At 56.6% G+C, this 22700-nt stretch overlaps 1 protein-coding gene across 1 annotated transcript; it reads left to right on the top strand.

Moving 5' to 3' along the window:
• Positions 1 to 761: 761 nt before the first annotated feature.
• Positions 762 to 22700, top strand: ASIC3 (acid sensing ion channel subunit 3; the record flags this gene model as incomplete). Its single annotated transcript, XM_082192485.1, has 10 exons — positions 762 to 1319; positions 14564 to 14714; positions 18957 to 19084; positions 19310 to 19460; positions 20001 to 20057; positions 20165 to 20318; positions 20813 to 20904; positions 20991 to 21070; positions 22047 to 22118; positions 22626 to 22700. 10 exons carry the CDS (start codon positions 762 to 764, stop codon positions 22683 to 22685), a joined length of 1503 nt encoding a protein of 500 aa, XP_082048611.1. The 3' UTR covers positions 22686 to 22700.

The raw sequence follows: 22700 nt of genomic DNA, 5'->3' as shown, positions 1-22700 counted from the left end.
GGGCCACCTGTTGGGGGGCACTCTTGGGAATCTGAGGGAGAGGCCCCTGGAAGGGAAGTTGCCCCCAGTTCCAGGCACCACACAGAGCCAGCTTAGCGTCGGGGAGCCCTTGGAGAGCTCTGGCGTTGCGATTCCTGCATTGCAGGGGGTTGGCCTAGATGACCTTTGGGGGTCCCTTCCAACTCCACGGCTCTCTTCTTCTGAGCCACCGCTGCAGCTCAAGTGGCCCAGAGCCGCCCTGGGTCCCCCTGCTGCCTGCCGGAGCCTCCGTCTCGGAGGGGAAGGAGGGCGCTCTGGAGTCCCGGGGGGGGGGCGGGCCTGGCTGGCGGCGGGGCGGGGAGGGGGCTGGCCGAGGCCCCTTCCTCCCTGCGCGGCGTGGTCCTTGGCGGAGCCGCTTCCGCAGCAGCAGGAGCCGCAGACTGCGAAAGAGGCAGAGGCGGCGGCGGCGGCGCAGGCAGTGAGCCGCTGAGGCGCGCAGCGGAGCCTGCCGCATCCACCGCCGAGCCCCCCGCGCTGCGCCCTCGCGGGGCTTTCTCCGGCAGGAGGGCGAGGCTGCGCTCGCAGGACCCCCGGCCCGTGGCGGGGACTGGGGAGGGCGAGGCCGCCGCCCCCTCGCCTCGCCTCCCGGGGATGGGCGCTGCGCCCGAGGGAGCCCCCCGGCAGCGCCGCGCAGGGCGCCGGGCCAGCGGGGAGCGCGCCGCGTGGCAGCGGGGGGTGCGCGCCTGAGCGGCGGCGGCGGCTGCGCCCCTCCGGGAGATGCCATGATGCGGGAGGTGCCCGGGGCTGGCATGGCCCGCGGGGAGCGCCTGCTGCCCGGCCTGCGGGCCTTTGCGCGCGGCTCGTCCCTGCACGGGCTGAGCCAGCTGGTGGCGCCCGGCCCGCGCTCCCTGCGCCGCCTGCTGTGGGCGCTGGCCTTCGGGGGCTCCCTGGCGCTGCTGGCCCTGGTCTGCGCCCAGCGCGTCGCCTACTTCCTCAGCTACCCGCATGTCACCAAGCTGGACGAGGTGGCCGCGCCCAACCTCACCTTCCCCGCCGTCACCCTCTGCAACCTCAACCAGTTCCGCTTCTCCAGGATCACGCGCAACGACCTCTACCACGTGGGCGACCTGCTGGCCCTGCTGGACGCGCGGCACGAGGTGGGCCCCCGGGGCGACCCCCAGCTGCGGGCCGCCCTGCGGGACCGGGCCGACTTCAGGGGCTTCAAGGCGCGCCCCTTCGACATGGCCGACTTCTACAACCGCACCGGGCACGACCTGGCCGAGATGCTCTGGCAGTGCACCTTCCGAGGCGCCAACTGCAGCGCCAGCAACTTCACGGTGGTGAGGGGCGGACCGGCTCGGGGGAAGGGGGCCGCAGGGAGAGGAGGGGGGACCGCGCAGCGCCCGCGCTCCCGTCCCGCTTGCGCGTTTCCCGCGGAGGGCGCCGGCTGCGTGGCCCTGAGGGAACGGGGTGCGGGGCTAGGCTACCCCCCGCGGGCCGGATCCGGCTGGAGGCTCTCCTGAGGGGTGGTTGCTGGGACGAGTGGTCCTACTGTAGGGCAGAGGGAGGCCAGGTCCCGGGACAGGGAGGGGCAAGCAGCCCCCCTGGCAATTCCTCCTGCGGGTCCCACCTGCTGGAGGAGCGAGACACACCTGTCCCCTTTTGTGGGTGGGGGACGCTCTCCTCCGACCAGGGTTTGGGGCCAGGAAGGGGCAGACTTTGGACATCTTTGATAATGTGGGAACCTCAGCGTGCCCAAAATTTGGGACGCCCAAATGGATGTTCTCCGTTATAGATCTTCTCAATTTTGGGCCGGGGAACCGCATGCATACCTTGAATTCATCATTAGGTCAGGGCAGCAGTCAGCTCGGATTGGATTCTCTGGGGGGGGGAGTGTAGGGGCTGCCACCCTGCCCTTTGCCTCAGGCAGCTAAATTTGGTTCAGCCCTGGGGGCTTGGTCCAGCAAAGAGCAGCAAATGCCTTCCCAGGGAGGATTTGAACCCAGGACTCCTGGCTTCCAGCACAACTCAGGATTGGGGGAGCCAAATCGCCACCTCAGCCGGCATTCCCCAAACCCTCCTCTCCCTCTTCCACCCAGGGCCCTCGTTGCCTGCGCCTGGGGCTGCCCTGTGCCATCAGAGGTTTCGCTCCTCTGGGCCCATGTGGGGTGTTGGGGGGAGGGGTGTGGCCCCATCCCAGGAAGAAGCCTGCATTTAGCAAGGCAGCCTGAACATTGCAGGGGAGGTGGAGGATTTGGTTAGCTGGAGACAGACCTGGCCTGAGAGCTTCTAGCCAACCAGTCCTGGGTGCAAACAGCCTTGGGGGTGGCATCTACCTGCCCCTGTACCATCCTGAGCACCAGTGGGCATCAATGTGCCATGAAAGGGGCGCGGGGGGAGCCTCGTGGTTGACTCAGCTGGACCAAGGCTATTTGGAGACAGTGAGAGCTGGGCTTGCATCTCCCCTGAGACCTCTTGAGGCAGGTCCCTTGGGGTCCCCAGCTGAAAAGGGAGCACAGCAGCCCTGCAGTGGGGGCCATGGCCACCCCCCTCTGCTCCTGGCACAATGGGGCACCTGGGAGAGTTGCAAGAGGAGGCAGGTCTGCTTGTGGGGGAGCTGGGGGGTGAACAGGAGGGCAGAGAGGGCTGCCTTGCTTAGGGTGCTGCAGGGAGCAGCTGTCAAGGAGAGGAAGGGGGTCTTCTGGTGGGGAGAAACAGGAAGCCAGCCATTCCCCAGGGCTGGGCGGCTCAGAGGCCCAGTCCCTGAAGTGGAGCGAGATCAGCCCCCACCCTACCCCATGAGCAAAAGCCCCATCTCATGAACCAGCAGGCCCCCCTCCCCAGATGCTGAAGATGCAAAACGGGGTTACGTCTTGAATAAAATATTGGGGGGGCCAGGTAAGCTCTGCCCCACATGATTGATTCCAAGGCATGGCACAGATACACCCCATTTGAGTGGCAATGCGCACCAGTGTTGTGGGGCCCCGGCCTCCCCAGGAGTTGGCTCCCATGGGGGGTTTCTCTATAAGGGGCAGAGCTGTTTCCACTGAGGGGGGGCTGTTGTGGGGGCTGCTTTGTCTCAGTGGATACCTGATGGGGGTCCCTCACTTCAGGGGCTGCAGAGTCTGATCCTCTGCCTCCCCTCCCCCATTCCACCCACACGGAGGTGAGGGATGCTAGGCTGGTTGGTCAAAAGAGGTGGGGGGCAGAACTCGGGGGGGGCACATAGAGGCCCAGGAAGCTAAGGGATCGGGTGGGAGGACAGCAGAGCCATGGGGAGAGCAGGAGTGAGGGGGATGGGCAGGGCCTTGCTAAGGCCATGGGGGGGCAGGGGGGCAGCTTGAATAAAATATGGGGGGGCTGGTAAGCCCCACCCCTTATAATTGGCCACAAGACGTAGTGCAGGCACACCATTTGAATGGCAATGCTCATTAACTTTGGGGGGGCTGGTCCCCTCAAATAGTTTTTGGGGGGCGGAAGGGACCTTGGCCCCCAGGGTTTAGCTCCTATGGAGAGAGGCGTTGTGCAGGGGGGTGTCTGCCTGTCTGGGACTGGGGGGGCAGATTCCTCAGTGGGGCCACCTCAGGGCTGCAGGACTCCCCCTCCTGGGCACAGAGCAGAGCCAACCTGGTGCCATCATCTCTCAGTCTAGGAGCACAGCTGGGCGAAGCAGGGCCACGGGCACCGCCAACTTGGGCCCCAGATTATGGGAGCCCAATGGCACCCGCAGCATCATGTGACTTCACAGGGCCTCCGACGTCACCTCAGAGGTTGCCATTGGGCATCAGGCCTCTGACATGACATCTGGTAGAAACTGGAAGCCCCGTCAGAGCACCTGCAAAAATTATGGGTGCCCAGGCACCCAGGGCTCCCTAGAGTTGGCACCACTGAGTGGGACCCCAGTGGGGTTTGCTTGGGACTCAAAAGGTCTAGGGAGCAGCTGCCACTCTGTCCTTCCTGGGGCTCCCTGACCGTTTTAGGGGCTTATGGACCCTCAAACGAGGGTCTGGGTCAAGGCTGCTGCTGGGTCTGGTTCTGTGAGGCTGGGGCTCAACTGCCCTCATTTCGGCTTCCAGGGCACCTGAGGGTCTCAACTTGGGTGCCCATTAAGCTGATGCCCTTCTCACTTGTGGTCAGGGTGGCATTAAGAGGACTGGGCCAGTTCATGCGGGGGGGAGGGGGCTCTGGGGGGCTCCACACAGGATGGTTCTGCTCTGCCTCCACAGTCAATGTCTCCCAATCCCACAGAAGGGGGGAGGGCTGCTCCTGTGGTCTCCCCATTGTGCCCAGTCCCTGTCAGAACAGGAGGCTGGACTAGGGAGGCCTAAAATCTTATGTTACGAAGTTTCGCTGTGAAGCCAGTCAGATTGGGGAGGGGTTGGGCCGGGGAGGGGGCAGCTCTTCCTCCTCACAGAGACCCCCCCCCCCTCACACTCCAGCTTTCCAGTTCATCTTAAACGTATCCCAAGGTATTGCTGCAAATCTCTCACCAGCACTCCCAAAAACTATGAAATGCTGGCCCTGCACACAGCTTTGCATGCCCCAAGGAGGCTGGGGGCGTCTTGGAAAGTGGGGGGCGTTGAATGGGTGGAAAGGACAGCTGCTCCTCTGCCAGGCCCCCTCCCCCCGACACCTGAGGCTTGGAAGCTGGTAGGGGAAGACTAGATGGCCCTTGGGGGTCCCTTCCAACTCTTCAGTTCCATGTTTGTGTTTTTCCTGCCACTGGGACACCCCCCTGCCCCAGAGGAATGACCCTGCTTCTGTCTTGGACCCCCAAATTCCTCCCCTCTTCTGCCCACCTCTTAGAAAACCTCCCCCCCCCACCTGGCCCAGTCCAGTGGCCCCTTCTGCCAGGGGGGCAACCAGGGACTCCTTTGCAGGGGGGGCAGCATGCAAAGTCTCCCTTTTGGGGGCAACAGGTTTATTAACTGCCATTGGCCACGACAGCTGGAAATGGACCCCCCATGGCGAGAGGCAGTCTACCTCAGTGGGGAGGCCAATGCACAGGGGGAGAGAACTGCTTTAGTGTGCGCTTTGGGGGCTGGGGGGGCCCTGAGTTTGCCTTGAAAGAAGCTGCCCCCAAGGTGTGGCTCAGTGGAGGAGACCCCAGAGTCTCCTGCCCCACAGCCAGGGGGCCCTCTGCAGTTTGCCCACAGCTCTCCCCCCTTGCGCTTCCTCCAAAGCACCCGTTGCCTTGACAACATCCACTCCTTCCTGGGACAATCCGTTGCCATGGTGACTTTGCCCATCTTCAAGGCAACTGAGCTTGTTGCCAGGGCAGCAGCTGCTCCCTCCCCCCCCCCCCGGTCGCCTGTGGGGAAGGGTCCTGCAGGCTCCAGCTGGATAGCCAGCGGGGGGGGGCAGCCTGCCAAGGAAGGTGCCCGGAGTGTGGTTTTACACACACACACACACACACACACACACACACACACACATGGCAGTTTCTTCCCTTAGCCAAAAAAAGGAAGAAAGCACCTGCCCTTCTGGATCTCTCTTTCTGAGAAACCAGGGGCCGTTCCTGGTCTGATCTGGCCCCCTCACCCATTTCTGCTTTTCTGTGCAGAAGAGGCCATCGATTTATCGATTTCTGCAGGCATGTTTTCAGACGCCCTGAGCCACTTCCTATCCCTTCCCCAATATTCGCTCTCACACAAACACCCTTTGCTTTTTAAAAAAACACACCGGCTGCAATTAGCTCTGTGTTTCTGCACTATTGATCCTTCCAGACTCAAGGGGTGGGGGGATAAATCTGCCACCCAGCAAATGAGCTCCCTGCACAATTAAGCCATTTCATCCCAGAGCCTCGCGTTGCCCTCCTCCTCCTCCGCTCTGCCTGCCTGGATTCCTTGCAGACAGACTGAGACTCAATTACCTTGAATAATTCCTGCAAGTTTTGCCACTTCAGAGTAGGAAAGTTGCTGAGTAGCCCCTCCCTGGGAGGCAGCTGGGCAACAGCCTGTTTCTGGGCTGCCATCATAAAACTCTCTGTATTCTAAAAAGAAGCACCGTATTTTTCGCTCCATAAGACTCACCTGACTATAAGACGCACCTAGTTTTTAGAGGACAAAAACAAGAAAAAAAATATTCTGAACGAAATAGTGGATGTATGATTTTTGTGGTTCGTGCTGTGGCCACAGACATGTGATCTGATGGTGAATTTGGGGTGACCCAATGCAAAAATCCTGAGGATCCATGGGCTTTTACCCCCCCCCTGCCTCCCAGGCAGCCTCCTCTATAGTCCCTTATCTCCCACCCCAATCGGCAAACAACCAGCGGCTTTGTTTCAACACCCCCTTCCCTCTTTCAAAAAAAAAGAGCATGATATGCTTTTCTCCTCTGGGCAATTCGGCTCCAGGGACTACACATTCGATCCATAAGACGCACAGACATTTCTCCTTCCTTTTTAGGAGGAAAAAAGTGTGTCTTATGGAGCGCAGAATACGGTACTTCTCCATGAAGCACCTGATTCAACTATTGCCCTCATGGCCACTCACTTCATGGTCTAGTGGGCATTTGAACCCTGGTTTCTTCCAGGTCCTAGTCTGGTACTCTAACCATTATTGGCTGTTTTTGCATGTTTTTAAGCAAAAACTGGCCTCGTTCCCACCTCCTAGAACTCAGTTACAGAGAAAAGAATCTGAAGAAGTGTGCATGCACACGAAAGCTCATACCAAGAACTAACTTAGTTGGTCTTTAAGGTGCTACTGGAAGGAATTTTTTTATAGAGAAAAGAAAGCCTTTCTTCCTGAGTTAAACTGTGGAACTCCTTCCCGCAGCAGGCAGATATGGCCAGCAACCTGAATGGCTTTTAAAGGGGGTTAGGCAAATTCATGGAGGAGGAGAAGGCCACCGATGGCTATGAACTGTGATGGCTGTGATGCTCTAACTGCTGAGTGGCTGGACCTGATCCGCAGGCTCTCCTTAGGTCCTTGGGAGGCCTCTCCCTGCCTCCTCCCCAAAGCTGAATCGTCCAGGGTGCAGCTGGAGCAAGGGCACCAGGACTCGAGTCCCCGGAGCCTGAGCTTTCTTTCAAAAAATGAAATGAATAAAACCTCCGTCTGCAGCCCACCTGGAAGCAAAGTTAGGCATCAAACTGTGCAGGGCACCCACCTGACTGGAGAGCAGACTTTCTCCAGGACACAATGGCTTCCTCTTGTTCTGCAGAGCAGGTCCAGGAGTTGGAAGGGACCCTTCCCCTCACACTGTCTGTGCAGCCCCCCCCCTCTCCCCTTCTGTTTGGGGTTGGTGCAGCGCACAGAGGCCATCCTGCTTTCTGCCATTGTGGGCTTTGCGGAGGGTGTTTGGGGGCAGAACATGGCAGCAGACTGGGGGCAGGGGGCATGTTTTGCTGTCCGGAAGGGCTCTTGAACTGGGGCGGGGGGGGGGAGAAAAAGACAGGAGAGATGGGGCTTCATCCCTGGCTTTGCCTTGCCCCCTCACCTGTGCACTGGGGCGAAGCAGGGGGCCCCACCTGCCTGGCACTGGTGCTGGTGGGGAGCAGATCTCGAGCTTTGCCCCAAAGGGGAGGGGGAAGAGGAGGAGAAGGAGGCCGGGGGCGTCTCTCACCCATCTTATGTGCAGATTCTGACTGTGCAATCCAGCCATGGATTTGCAGAGCTTTTACTGTGTTTAAACCCTCCCTCCCCCAAGAAACCTTCCCTTGTCTTTCTCACCAACCGCCCACTAGCCATATTTCTGAAATGCCATTTTCACAGTGATTGACAGTGCACTCCTGTGCCTACTCAGAAGTAAGTCCCATTGAATTCAGCAAGGCTTACTTCCAGGTATGTGGGGCTGGGGTTAGGACTGCAGCCCAAATATTTGAGAATCTGAGTCATTTGCACCTTGAAAATCCCATGCCCCCCTTCAGCCTTTGCTTAGCTCTCAGACTTCCTCTCGTGTGCATCATTTCTACTGTCAACAACATGTGTGCTTTTGTGTATGTGTGTGTGAGAGAGAGAAAGAATGTGGCAAAATGCCCAGTGAAATGTATTGCTGAATGTAGGCTTAACATTTTCTTTGACTGAGCCGCCTTTGGAAAGTGGGAGCAACTTTTCCCTTTTTTAATGGGACGTTGGGGTTCTAAACATGAAATAACAGACCAGATTAAGATTGGTTGCAGCTTTGAACCCATACTTATTTGCATGAGGGGGTGGGAAGTATTGCAAATATATACAGTCATACCTCGGGTTACAGATGCTTCAGGTGGCGTTTTTTTGGGTTGTGGACCCCCGAAACACGGAAGTTCCAGAACAGGTTACTTCTGGGTTTCAGCGGTTGTGCATGCGCAGAAGCGCTAAATTGTGCTTTGCTAAATCGTGCTGGGCCAAGGCAGGAAGTGAGTGAAAGACAATAAGTTAAGTGCACATGCTCAGTTCTTCATTTTGCAATGTGCTGAGAGTTCCATAGCCTTTTGGAGCTTATGCCCTTAGGAAATATGTTCGTCTTTCAGATCCCACAAAGGTTAGAGTCTGGCTCAACAGCAGGAAGAACTTTCTGGTGGTCAGAGCTAGAATGGAGCCATTGGGAGCAAGAACTCATCACTTGGTGTCAGGGAAGTCATCTCGTAGGACCAGAGAGCTGGAAGGGACCCAAAGCTCATCCAGCCAACAAAAGCATCCCTGACAGAGGCCAGCCAACCTCTGCTTAAAAACCTCCAAGGAAGGAGAGTTCATCCCCTTTTGTTTCACTGCCAAGCAGCTCTGACTGTCAGAAAGGTTTTTTGAATGTTTAGCCGGGATCTCCTTCCTTGCAACTTGAATCCATTGGTTTGAGTCCTGCCCTCCAGAGCAGGAGAAAGCCAGCATGTGGCAGCCCTGTAGATATTGGAAGGTGGCTCTGATACAGCCTCACAGCCTCATCTTTTCCAGGCTAGACAGTCCCAGCTCCTTCAACCGCTCCTCATCAGGCTTGACTTCCAGACCCTTGACCCTCTTGGTCTCCCTCCTCTTCACACCTTCCAGCTTGTCAACCTCCCTTCTTAAATTGCGGTGCCCAGAACTGGACACAGTGTTGTCAGGTGTGGTCTGATCCAGGCAGAAGAGAGTGGGTCTCTTATTTCCCTTGATCCAGACACTGGACTTCTGTTTCTTGAAACTCTTTATTCCGAGACAAAGCAGCCCAGGCCTAGTGATCCCAGGAACTCTTCCCAGTAGATCTCGCCCCAATGAGGCACTTGGGAGGCCTTCCTTCCCACAGCCTTCCGAGTCTCCTCCCCCCCCCCCGTGGCCCTTCCCAAGCAACTGGAGACTCTGACGCCCAGTCTGTCTCTGCTCCACCCTCTTCACCCCTCTCCTGGTCCTGGGAGACCAGCAGGGAGGAGAGCTTGTTGCGCGGGGGGGGGGGGGGAGACAGCCACACCTCTTCACCAACAGACTCATTTCTGCCTCTTGGTCTCCCTCCTCTCCAGCCTCCGCTTCTCTCTCTGGCTTCTCTCTCTGCGTCTGCACTCCTCTCTGCCCCAGCCTCTTCCTGCTCACTAGACCCTGTCACAGAGGCACCATCTCTGGAGGTGTTGAGGCACCCACAATTTTTTTTACTGCGGGTGCCCAAAGGGGCGACTCCATGGGGCCTTCCCACTGTGGTGGAGAGCTCTGTCGGGCCCTCCGACTGCGGTGGCATGTGACTTCACATGTGCGCATGATGTCACACACATGCTCTGGGCTCCCTTGGACAAAAAACGAAGGACCCCAGCCAGGAATCCCAGAGCAAAACAGCAGCCAGGAGGCTTGGTCTTGATTGAAGACTGTCGCGACAGGACTTCCACCTGCCACCAGGTGGAACAAAATGGAAGCCCAGAACAAAAGAGAACCCAAACTTTTATTAGCTGCTAATCCCCATGTTACACCCCCCCAAACTACATCACTAATACATCATGAAAGGGGAGGTCTGGTGGCAGGAATCTGGGCGTCCTGGACCCTGCCCCATGGTTCCCCCTGCCCTCCACCAAACACCCACCAAGTGTAACAAAAGAGATCTTTACATTTCCCTGTTTCCCAGCCAAGTTCATCCCACCCTTTTGTCTTCATCTGGCTTTGTTATTTCTGGACTGGCTACCTGTCTGGCACTCAGGTATCAGGAGGCCAGGGATTATCACTCAGGCAGAGGGGCTGCTGAGTAGCTGAGCTCACATCTCTATATGAATTTCTGAAGTTTTCCCAGTGAGCCAGTACACAGATCCATTGATCAGTGAATTCTTACATTTGGTATCGTGTAGCAAAGTCCCTTTGAATAGACAGGAAGAAACTGTGATGAAATGTTTTGTGGGGACAAATCACAAAAGTGATGGTGCTGATTTTGGTAGTGGGCTGCATGTGCCTGATATCTGCTGGAGGGGCAACCCCCCCCAACCTATACATAAATTCCTACAACACCTTTGCATCCAGCCAATCACTGTCAGGACCCTCCCCTGGAGTCTCCTCCCCTGGAGGTCTTTACGCAGAGGTTGGGTGGCCATCTGTCAGTGGTCCTTTGGCCTTGCGGGGGGGGCTGGGCTAGATGGCCCTTGGGGGTCCCTTCCAGTTCTAGCATCCTACAGTTCCACGGGGGGCCTGAGCACAGCACCCCCAGCACCCAGGGCCCTCCCCTCCTTCCCGGAGCTCCCTGGCTCCCGGCCTGCCCTCCCAGTACCAGGATGCTCCCTGGCCCTCCCTCCCGGCCAGCCTGCCCCCCTGGCCCTGGGCCAAGCAGCCTCCTCCTCCTCCATCACCTGCCCGGGATCAGCTGCCGCTGCCTCCTCCTCTGCTGCCCAGAGCTTCCCTCCGGGGCCTGAAACACAACCCCGCAGCAGCTCCCGACTGCCGAGGGCCATGCAGGCACCCGGAACGGACGAGGCGGCCCCCAGGCCCTCCGACTTGGCCGCCTTTGCGGGCAGCTGCACCCTGCACGGCCTGGCCCACGTCTTCCTGCCGGGCCCCTTCACCCCCCGGCGGGCGGCCTGGGCGGGCGCCGTCCTGCTGGCGCTGGGCATCTTCCTGTACCAGGTGGGCGAGCGAGTGCAGTACTACAAGGAGTTCCACCACGTCACCCTGCTGGACGAGGAGGCGGGTCGCCTGCTGCTCTTCCCGGCCGTCACCCTCTGCAACTTCAACCGCGTCCGCCGCTCCCGCCTGACCCGCAACGACCTGCACTGGGTGGGGCAGGAGCTGCTGGGCGTGGAGGCCCCCGCCTTCCCCGAGTACCTGAGGGCCCTGGGGAGGCCGGACGAGGGGGGGCTCGGCTTCTACCCCACCCCCCGCTTCGACATGAAGGAGTTTGTGGAGCGCACGGCCCACAGCCTGGAGGAGATGCTCCTGGACTGCCGCTTCGGGACACGGGAGTGCGGCCCCCACAACTTCACCGCCGTGAGTCCCCTCTCCTGGGCCTCCCCACACCCCCACACCCCCAAATTTGGCACCCCCCAGCTTCATACCTCCTACATTGGGGTTCAGCTGGATGCCCTCTGGGAGTCCCTTGTGCAATTCTGCGTCTGTCAGAGATTCTTTACCTGCCACGGCTGCCTGACTTGGGGTTGGACTAGATGACCCTCTGGGCCCTTCCAGCTCTAGAGCTCTGTCAGAGGCTAGGAGAAGGAGGAGAGCAGGCCTCAAAAGACGGGAATTGAAATGCCCGGTGGGGCTCAGTCTGGATGGCAGCCGATATTTGGGGTCCATTTCTGTGGGGTGTCAGCAGAGGGTAAGGGGGGGTCCCTTGGGGAGGCCGAGGGGGACGGCTAATGAAGCCACTTAGCCAGAGACCCCCCACCTCTGGGTGGAAAGATGAGCATCACCCCCTTTTCTCTCAGGCAGGATATCTCAGTCTCTAATGCACCCCAGAGGTTTGCGTCTAGGGCCGGGCATTGGGGCTGGGGGGCTTGCCCTGAGCTGCCCCCTCCTGCTTCTCACCCCCCCCTCTGGTCATCTTTCCCTCCTCCTGGCAATCTCCTCTCCAGCAGAGAACCTCTTCCTCCTCCTGCTTCTCCTCCTCTGCCCCCCTTCTGCCCCCCCCAGCCCAGCCTGGTCCCCAAGGCCACTCCTGTTACTCTGCGAGAGGCTGGAGCAGCGTCAGCGCAACCCGAGACGGACGATGGCGTGGAGGACGGGGGGGGGCAGTGCGCTTTAGGTCAGCGGGGGCCAGAGAGGAGGCTCTCATGCCGCAGAAACGGCCCTGCGCAAGATTTGGGAAGGGCCAGCTCCAGCCCCTTGGCAGGGGGCTGGGGGTGGAAGGAGACTCTGGGGCCGCCCAGCCCCTCCTGGGTCATCGATTTCCTCCCCACTGCTTCCTCTCGACTTCCATGGGCAGCTCAGCCTCCTGTTCTCGCTGTGGCCAAAGGGAAACCGCAATCAGGATTCGAACTCAAGAGCAACTCTCTGGGTTTCCAGCAACTGGGGTTCAGAAGCCTCACTTCCTCTGACAGTCGAGAGCAGAGAAGAGTCACCCTGGCAAGGAGCCTTCAAAATGAACAGGAATTTGCACAGTCCTCTCTTAAAGCTGTCCAAGTTGGTGGCCATAGAATCGTAGAATTGTAACGTTGGAAGGGACCCCTAGAGGTCATCTATTCCAACCCCCCGCAAGGCAGGAATCTCAGCTGAAGCCTCCATGACCAGTGGCCATCCAGCCTCTGCTTGAAAACCTCCAAGGAAGGAGAGGTCAACCTCTCAAGGGAGGCCCCTCCAAGCTCTTCCTGATGTTGAGTGGGAATCTCCTTCCTTGTAACTTGAAGCCATGGGTTCGAGTCCTACCTTCCAGAACAGGAGAAAGCAAGTTTGTTCCCTCTTCCATGTGACAGACATATGTGAAGATGGCCCTCATGTTTCCTCTCAGCCCAATCTTTTCCAGCTTCAGCATCCCCAGCTCCTTCAACCGTTCCTCATAAGGCTTGGCTTCGTTAACGGAGAAATCTGAGGGCCAAAAAAAACACAAAAAAACCCAAGGACCCCAGCCAGGAATCCCAGAGCAAAACAGCAGCCAGGAGGCTTGGTCTTGATTGAAGACTGTCGCGAAAGGACTCCCACCTGCCACAAGGTGGAATGAGATGGAAGCCCCGAACAAAAGAGAACCCAAACTTTTATTAGCTGCTCATCCCCATATTACACTCCCACAAACTACATCACTGTTACACCATGAAAGGGGAGGTCTGGTGGCAGGAATCTGAGCATCCTGGACCCTGCCCCATGGTTCCCCTTGCCCTCCAACAAGCACCCATCAAGTGTAACAAAAGAGATCTTTACATTTCCCTGTTTCCCAGCCAAGTTCATCACACCCTTTTGCCTTCATCTGGGTTTGTTATTTCTGGAATGGCTACCTGTCTGGCCCTCAGGTATCAGGAGGCCAGGGATTATCCCTCAGGCAGAGGGGCTGCTGAGGAGCTGAGCTCACACGTCTAGATGAATTTCTGAAGTTTTCCCAGTGAGCCAGTACCATAGATGCATTTATCAGTGAATTCTTACATTTGGTATCATGCAGCAGAAGCCCTTTGAATAGATAGGAAGAAACTGTGATGAAGTGTTTTGTGGGGACAAATCACAAAAGTCACAGTAGTGATTGTGCTGGTTTTGGTAGTGGGCTGCATGTGCATGATATCTGCTGGAGGGGCAACCCCCCCCCAACCTATACATAAATTCCTGTCACAGCTTCCAGGCCCTTGATCCTCTTGGCCGGCCTCCTTTGTCCACCTTCCAGCCCAGAACTGGACACAGGATTGTCAGGTGTGATCTGACCAAGGCAGAAGAGAGCAGGACTCTTACTTCCTTCCCCTTCCCTGCCTCCTGGGGGAGGGAGTTCCACAGATTAACTCAGCATTGCACAAATAAATCCACAGAATCCAATCTATGGAATGTCCACCAGTTTCAGAGAGGGGGAGAAAAACTTTTCCCAGGCCACTCCCCCCCCCCCAGGGCCAGGCAGCCAGAGGTGCCCCCGCTGATGTTGGGGGGGGGAGCAGTCTGCCTGGCCAATGGTCAGGGGGGACAAGAGTTGGTGGGGGCCCCTGCTCCCTCTCAGACTCTTGGAGGGTCCCCCACCTTCCATACCAGAAGCCCCAAAAGGGCAACCAGAAGGGGGTTGGGGGTCCTGGTGGGTGACCTCCTGGCTGCCCCTCTGCGCAAGAAAGCAGGCGATAGAGGAGCGGGAGGGGTCTCTGAGGCCCTTTGGACCCCACAGGAATGCTCCTCTCTGTGGGTTTGGTTCCTGCTCAGCTGAAGCCAGGCGCAGTGGGGCAGGTCCTGGGTTCAGTTCCCATGTAGTGCCAGAAGGTTCCCCTGAGGCTGAAACCCTGGAGAGCCACTGCTGCCAGTCAGTGCTGGCTGGACCAATAATCCAAGGCAGTTTCTATGCTGTTTAGCGCATCCCTTTGTCTAGAACCTTGAGGACTATAAACTTGGCTTTTTAAAAAAAAAAAGTCACAGAGCACTAGCTTTGCATGCAGACGGTCCTGGATTCAAGATTCAATCAGGGATGGGAGCACCGCCTGCCTGGGACTCTGTTGAGCCACTGCTGCCAGCCAGTGTAGACAATACTGAGGTGGATGGAGCCATGGTCTGGCTTTGGTGCAAGGCAGCTTCCGCCTTCCTCCTCACGCCACCCCTTTCTTCTCCCCCCCCCACAGATCTTCACCCGGTTGGGAAAGTGCTACACCTTCAACTCGGGGGCTCCCGGCCACGAACTCCTCACCACGGTCAAGGGCGGAACGGGAAATGGTCTGGAACTGATGCTGAACATCCAGCAGGATGAGTACCTGCCTGTCTGGGGAGAAACGGGTGAGTGAGGGGTCGGAGGAGGGCACGGGGGGGGCACGGGGGTCCTGTTTGGTCCCAGGAGACGATGGAGGTGGATTGAAGATTAAATCTGTCCATTAAAATTTAAATCTCCTGTCCCGCACATGTATTAGAAATATGAGAATAAACAGGCTGCGAAGCCCTTTTAGCAGAGTAAAACCACTTAGGCACTTTGCAGCTTCCCGGAAGCTAGGAATTAGTCAAACACACCTTTTTGTCCCTGTTTGTTTGCGGTCTGCTGAACTTTCCCCTCTTTGTCCCCATTGCTAAGACTGAAGCGCACACAATTGTAAGATAAATGAAAAGGTTTACTTACATTTCCATGCAGGCAGCAAATGCATCAAAACAGTATGCAGGTAAAAATACGTCTTAAGTTAGAAAAGACAAAATTTGTTTCCAAAACGGAATCTGAGGTCTGAGCAAAGCCCAGGCATGTATTTCTTCTCAGTTGCTGGCTTCAGAAGGAAGGGAGGCAAGGAGGAAGGAGGAAAAATTAAAATGCCGCGGGATGTAGGGGATATGACACCACAGATCTGTCTTTTCTAGGAATACGGGAACTCTAAGAGGCAGGGGTCAGCAACCTTTTTCAGCCGTAGGCCGGACCACCATCCCTCAGACCATGTGGTGGGCTGGACTATATTTTTTTTTGGGGGGGGGGCAATGAACGAATTCCTATGCCTCACAAATAACCCAGAGATGCATTTTCAATGAAAGGACACATTCTACTCATGTAAAAACACGCTGATTCCCAGACCGTCCACGGGCCGGATTGGGAAGGCGATTGGGCCGGATCCAGCCCACGGGCCTTAGGTTGCCTATCCCTGTCTAAGAGTCTTAACCCTTTCTTATGATTATAGAGCTAACTTAATTGTCACTTTGACTGCAAATCTTCCCACAGGAGAAATTCCTGGGGACTTCAGAGCCACTGAGAGCTACTCAGGCTCTGCTCCTTCCTGTCTAGTGGGGCTCATCCTGCAGCAGCAATATCCCAGGCCTGGCTGAATCCTCCTCTGCCCCCTCTGTGGGGTTCAGGGGTGTCGGGCTCTCTCAGCCCCCTGAAGCTTCCAGGCTGCCCAGAAGGAGACCCCCTTTCCTTCTTCCTCTTTCTGCTCCTAAACTCCCATTTCACTTTTATTATTGTTACTGTATAAGAATAAATTGGAGGTCGGCTTTTACAGCCCAGCTCCCCACCAAGGGACCCCTTGAGGTCCGCTATCGGTCAGGGATGCAAATGGAGGCGACACCAAGGAGGCAAGGCAAGCTGCTGCCCTTTATTGGTCTGTTGCAAAAGGAGGAGTGGAGCCTTGAACATTGTGCATTCAGAAATTATAAGAGAAAGACCACCCAAGATCATCAAATCATAGAGTTGGTCCAACTTCCTGGAATGCAGGAATCTTTCGCCCAATGTGGGTGTTATGGAAAAATCTACATGCGAGGCTGCTCAGTCCCCCAGCTCATCGGGCAGAGCCCGTGGGTCCTTGCGGAATAAAGGAAGGAGTCCAGCCACCAACCGGAGCAAATAGCAGGAGACCAAAGTTTATTATGCAACAGGTTCAAAGAGGAATTTTGAACCCCGAGGATGGGGTGACAAGGACTTTAAAAAAATTCTATCTTATCCCAGCATACAGTTCATTAAGCATCATCACTACATCATTGCTACATCAGAAAAGGGGAGGGTTATACATGATGAACATAGGAGGAATGTGTTGGGGCAACAGGATACAGGATATGTATTGGGAAAAACATTATAAGCACCTACTACAAGAGGACATTAGAACTTTGGTTTGCATAGTCTGTCACCTGGGCAAGTCCGGAGGAGTGCCTTTGCCCAGCGATTGACACCTATGAGTACTTTCCTGTGAGTACATGACCTCCTGCTTGAGGGATTATGGTGGGGATCAAGTGGTTTCCAAGTCCTTGGCCAATGAAGCAAATTGGCGGTGGAATGGAGGAAACTGGCAAAGGAGTTGATTTTATATGATTTTTAAAGCTAGGTAACTTCCCTGAGCTGTCAAGTCAAAAGGATACATTTATGCATAATATTTGCAACATTTAACAACTTTAAAGATGTGCCCCCCCAGTAATTTTCGTAACAGTGGGGCTCAAACCCATCACCCTGGAATTGAGAGTCCTCTCCCAAAAGATACAAACATAAATGGTGGTTATGTAAACTGGGTCATGCTCAGCGTTCCTGCTTCTCCATCATATCTACAAGTCTGTCAATCCAGATGCCTGGCCATACCGGAGAAGGACCAGGCTGAGACCTCCTTTTGAAGTGGTGAATGCCTGGCCTCCAGAATCCACTGTCACAGAGCTCCCCATTCATACACAGAAGATGCCCTGCTGGGCCATTCAACAGGTACTTGTCAAACATCAGGGATTTCCTGCTAGACTTGGGAGGGTCTCCCAGAGCCTGTTTTGTTCAGAATATTTGTTTGATTCACGTTTTAGAATCATATCTGAACGAAGTATTGTTCATTGATAAATCGGCCCTTCCATTGAGAGAAGCGGGCCCATTGAAAGTGATACTTTCTCAGGCTCTTTGCTGTGCCCGTATCTCCAGGCTGAGAGGAGAAATGAGAGCCGTCTTCAAATATCTCAAGGGCTGTAACATGGAAGATGGAGGAAGTTTTTCCTCCTGCTCCAGAGGGAAGGACTCGAACCCTTGGCTTCAAGTTGCAAGAAAGGAAATTCTGACTAAGCATACAGAAAAACTTTGACAGGCAGAGCTGTTCCACAGTGGGGTGGTCTCCTGAAGGAGGTGGTGATGGTCTCCTTCCTTGGAGGTTTTTAAGCAGAGGTTGGGTGGCCAACTGTCCTGGATGCTTGAACTGAAATCCCTGCATCACAGGGGGCTGGACTGGATGACCCTCAGGGTCCCAGCACTACCATTCTATTCTTCTTTGACTTCCTGCTTAGGGCAGAGTTCAGTGGGGCTGGGCAGATTCGGGTGGAGAAAAGGGTGGGAGACAAGAGGCAGAGGGTCGGGTGGTGGGTTGTCTTAGAGAAAGCAGAGCAGGGGTAGCACAGAGCCCAGGGACGGAAGACAAGAAGGAGATCCTGCTGGATCCGGCCGATGGCCCAGTCAGGACCTGAGCCCAAGAGACCTTTCTTCTCCGGTGGCTTCCAGTAGATGGTACTGAGAAGTGCCGCTGCCTTTGACCGTGGAGGCACATCGTAGCCATGATGGCTAGTTGCCCTCAATTGGCTTCTCCTCCTCCATGACTTTCCCTAATCCTCTTTTAATCCAGGTTGTCAGTCATCAGCGCCTCCTGTGGAAGGGAGTTCCACACGTTAACTATTAAATTTGCTTCCCCGCATCTGCAAATCTCAGGGGGGTTCATGTTGTAAACAATAAAAATCTGCCCTTTTTCCCTTATGGGGTATCCAAGAGCCCATATAGAGCCCTTACGTAGGTTCCCTATTGGTAGGAGAAAATAACAGGCCAAGCAGAGAATATTGAGAAGCAAAGCAGCTAGTAAGCTTGGCCTTTATTGATCTGTTGCAACAGGGTGTTTCCCTCACCCGCAGGAGAGAGGAGGAACCCAGAACAATGGCACGCAAGGCCTTATAAAGACTTTTGAAATTGCCACCTTGTAGATCAAGACCACCCCCAGAAACATCATACATACATCACAGAAGGGGTGTAACCTAAGACCACCCCCACAAACATCATACCTACATCACAGAAAAGGTGGTCTACAACAGAAATCTGAGTGACTTGTTTATATCGTCTGACAGGTTACCTGTTTAATGGTCACTTGATTGGATTGCCTGCTTACTTGATTGGATTGCCTGGGGAGCCTGGCCAGTCTCTTGTAGTGATAAATACTTATTTCCTGAGTCAGGTCACAGGCTCACCCTATTCAAACACAGACATACCCTTAAGACAGGATTTGTGAAGGGAAAGACAATGGGGTGCCTTTTCCATTTTCCTTTGACCTTGCAGAGAAGACATTTGCTCAGTTTGGGACAGTTTGGGAATCAAAAATGGTTCCAGGTCAGTCTTCCTGTGCTGATCTATGTACACGTTTGGCTGGTACACTTAGGAACATTTAGCATATATCTAAGAGCTCAAATTCCTATCACACATTCACATGACAATGTGCTTCTCTCCATCTCATTTGCCCGTCTGCTTCCTTCCACACCCAGCAGCACCAGTCCCTCCCGCACTCAGGATCCGGCCCTTTCCTTCTCCCCAAGGCGCTTGTGTTTGTGTTGCAGATGAGACCTCCTACGAAGCTGGGGTGAAGGTGCAGATCCACAGCCAGAACGAGCCCCCTTCCATCGACCAGTTGGGCTTTGGCGTGGCTCCCGGCTTCCAGACCTTCGTCTCCTGCCAGCAGCAAAGGGTATGTGCCCCTCTTGTGGGCCGGGCTTTCTGGACAGCGCCATCCCCCTGCCCACTCCCAGGGCCAGCTTCCTGGCTCTCAGCCTTTCCTGCTGTCTCCTATGGGATTTCTCTAGGAAACAGTACAGCTGTGGGGCAGAGAGGGGGGGCTTGGTCTTGGGGTGACGATGGACACCAGAGGTCCTGAGAGGGGTCAGCCAACCCCCCTTTCCCCCTTCCTCCACAGCTCTTCTACCTCCCCCCGCCGTGGGGTGACTGCAAGTCGAACCCCGTGGAGTCTGCCTTCTTTGCCAACTACAGCATGGCCGCCTGCCGCATCGACTGCGAGACGCGCTACTTGGCCGAGAACTGCAATTGCCGCATGGTGCACATGCCAGGTGGGGGGCAGGGGGATGGGCTCAGGGCAGGGGGTGGGAGAGACGGGCGTCAAATCTGGGCTGCTGGAGACGTGGGAGGCTGTGGCCCCGGGCAGGCTCCTGGGGTCCACATACTCAGGCTGACATGTCATTGGATGGTCATTCTGGCATCTCCAAGAATTGGAGAGCTGGAAGGGTCCCCAAAGGGCATCTAGGGCAGCCCCCTACAATGCGGGAATTGCAGCTAAGGAAACCCAGACCTCCATTTAGAAACCTCTAATGAATTGTAAACTGGTAGAATTGGAAGAGACCCCAAACATCATCAAGTCAAATTCCCTGCAATGGGACACACACCCCATTGGCCCTGGCAATGCCTGCCGCACTTTGGGGGTGGCAGTGGGTCAAGGGGACCCTCCCAAAGGCCCTTGGCATTGATTGGCCCAGGTGCCCCCCCTACAGGGCACCTCGAATGACCAGCACCCTCACTGGGAGATGCAGGAAAGTGGGTGCTCTGCTGCCCCCCGTGCCTCCGTTGCCTCAACCGCTGTTCCTCGTGCCCAGGTAACGCCAACCTCTGCACCCCGGAGCAGTACAAGGAGTGTGCCGACCCGGCCCTGGGTAAGCATGGAGCCCCCTCTGGACCCCTGGGTTGGGCGGGGGGCTGGAGAGAGATTCCTGTCCCTCTCCGGCCAGCCCTGACCGGCCCCATCCGCCCCCCCCCCCAGACTTCCTGGTGGAGAAGGACAACGAGTTCTGCTCCTGCCAGACCCCCTGCGAGACGGTGCGCTACGGCAAGGAGCTCTCCGTGGTCAAGATCCCCAGCAAGGCCTCCGCCAAGTACCTGGCCAAGAAGTACAACCGCAGCGAGCAGTACATCGCGTGAGTAGAGGGCCCCCCCGGGCCCCCTCTACGGCTGCCCCCCAGGCTGCACCAGCCCCCTTCTTCCTATATGGTTGCTAATAACCCCCTCCGTTCCACACCAACTCATTCCAAATATCAATATATTTGTCCAAAGCCTATGCCTATAGAGGCTTTGTCCTTATGACATCTCCAGCAAAGAGCTGCTTAAGCTGGTCGTTTTTTGGTATAGATGTCAATTCAGATCCACCAAAACCTCCTCTGGCATCGAGGCTCAAACCCTCTCCCACAGTTGGGGCAACATGGACATTTCCAGTTCCATGCAACCCGCCCCCCAATGAATGGCCCCCAAATGGGGACCCCATGTGCAGGGGCAGTCTAGCCCAATGGCGTCCCCTCCCAGCCCTGCCTGAGCGCTTCCCAAGGGCTTCTGGGGAGGGGGGCCCTCCATGGAGGCTGGCCAAGCCCAGGGCTCCCCCCTGCCTGCCTCTTCTGACCCCCCCATCTGGTCTCAGGGAGAATCTTCTGGTGCTGGACATCTTCTTCGAAGCGCTGAACTACGAGACCATCGAGCAGAAGAAGGCCTACGAAGTGGCTGGGCTGCTGGGTGAGTGAGGGGCCCCAGGGAGGGCGGGGGGGAGGAATTGGGGGGGGTTCAGGCAGAATGACCTTTCTTTGTTTGCCTTCCCCCAGGGGACATTGGGGGCCAGATGGGCCTCTTCATTGGCGCCAGCCTCCTCACCATCCTGGAGATCTTCGATTACCTGTATGAGGTGAGTGGTGGGCGGGGGGGGGGGGCAGGGGGAAGCTGGGATGGAGAGGCCGGGGGGGGGGCAGAAGCGCCATTGCTGTGGGAAGGCACTCTGCGGCTGCTCAGGAGGATTCGGATTAAATCGTGCAGAGTTTGGGGCTTTTGAGGCTGGAGAAAAGGCCACACAGGATAGAAGTTTGTAAAGTTATGCATTCTGGACAGAGGTTTTTCTCTCTCACTAGAATGCAGCTGAGTGGCAGAAGGTTTAGGACAGATTAAAGGGACGCGGGTGGCGCTGTGGGTTAAACCACAGAGCCCAGGACTTGCAGATCAGAAGGCTGGTGGTTCGAATCCCCACGAAGGGGTGAGCTCCCGTTGCTCAGTCCCAGCTCCTGCCAACCTAGCAGTTTGAAAGCACGTCAAAGTGCAAGTAGATAAATAGGTACCACTCTGGCGGGAAGGTAAACGGCGTTTCCGTGCGCTGCTCTGGTTCGCCAGAAGCGGCTTAGTCCTGCTGGCCACATGACCCGGAAGCTGTACGCCGGCTCCCTCGGCCAATAAAGCGAGATGAGCGCTGCAACCCCAGAGTTGTCCGTGATTGGACCTGATGGTCAGGGGTCCATTTTCCTTTAAAGGGAAGTTAAACTGTGGAACTCCCTTCCGCAGGAGGCCATGGAGGGCTTTAGAAGAGGATCAGACAAAGGCATGGAGGGGGAGAGGGTCGTTGGTGGCCCCTGGCCAGGACGGCTCTGCGCTGTCTCCACAGTCGGAGGCAGGAGATGCTTCCAAGGCCCAGGAGGGGAGAGCTGAGCTCGTGTTCGAATCTTGCTTGCTGGTTCCCCGTAATGGGCACCAGGTTGGCCATTGAGGACAGGAGGCGGGACCAGGTGAGCAGTTGGCTGGATCCAGTAGGCTCTTCTTAGGTTCTCCCCCCCCTCCAGCCAGCCAGGGACCCCCACTTTCTGCCTCTCTCCCCCCACCCCTCTGCTGCCTGGCAGGTGTTGCGGGACAAACTTCTCAGCTACTACCAGGCGAGGAAGCAGGCGGATCGCAGCAACAGCGACAACCTGGTAAAGTGGCAAACACCCCCCCTCACGCTTCCTCCCCCCCCCAAGTCCCCTGGGCTCAGGCCCTTGCGAACCAAGGCTGCCTAAACACATCCCCCCATCTCCCTTGGAGAGCCCAAAGGGGGGCAGGTGGTGGCTGGGGAGGGGGCGGCCTGAGGGATAAAACCATATCCCCCCCCCCATCTGCACCTTTCCCAAACGCGGAGGGGTACAGGCAGTGGGGAATGGGCCTTTTTGGTACTCTACATGGTCCCCCACCCAAATGTGGAGAGCTGGGGTTTTGTTAGTGGGGTGGAAAAGCTCTCTGCGCATGCCCAGGGACCCCTTCCCCTCTCCACCGGCTTCATCTTCTCCCCCCACCCCCATTGGGACCATTTGCCTCGAGTGTTGCTTCATTGTTCTTTCTGCCCCCACCTCTCCCTGCCCCCCTCTCTTTGTGCCTCCCTATCCTGACCCACTTTGACTCATCATCTCCCTCCCCCTTTCCATTTGGCATCTCACCTGCGCCAGGAGCACCCGGACCTCCCCCGCAGGCCAGGCACCCAGCTGCCTCCTCGCCCTCTCAGGTAGAGGATCCCTTTCAGG

This window comes from Podarcis vaucheri (genome assembly GCF_965113315.1).
Source record: "Podarcis vaucheri genome assembly, chromosome: 12".
Classification (NCBI taxonomy): Eukaryota; Metazoa; Chordata; class Lepidosauria; order Squamata; family Lacertidae; genus Podarcis; species Podarcis vaucheri.
This window is presented reverse-complemented; position numbering and strand designations above follow the sequence as displayed.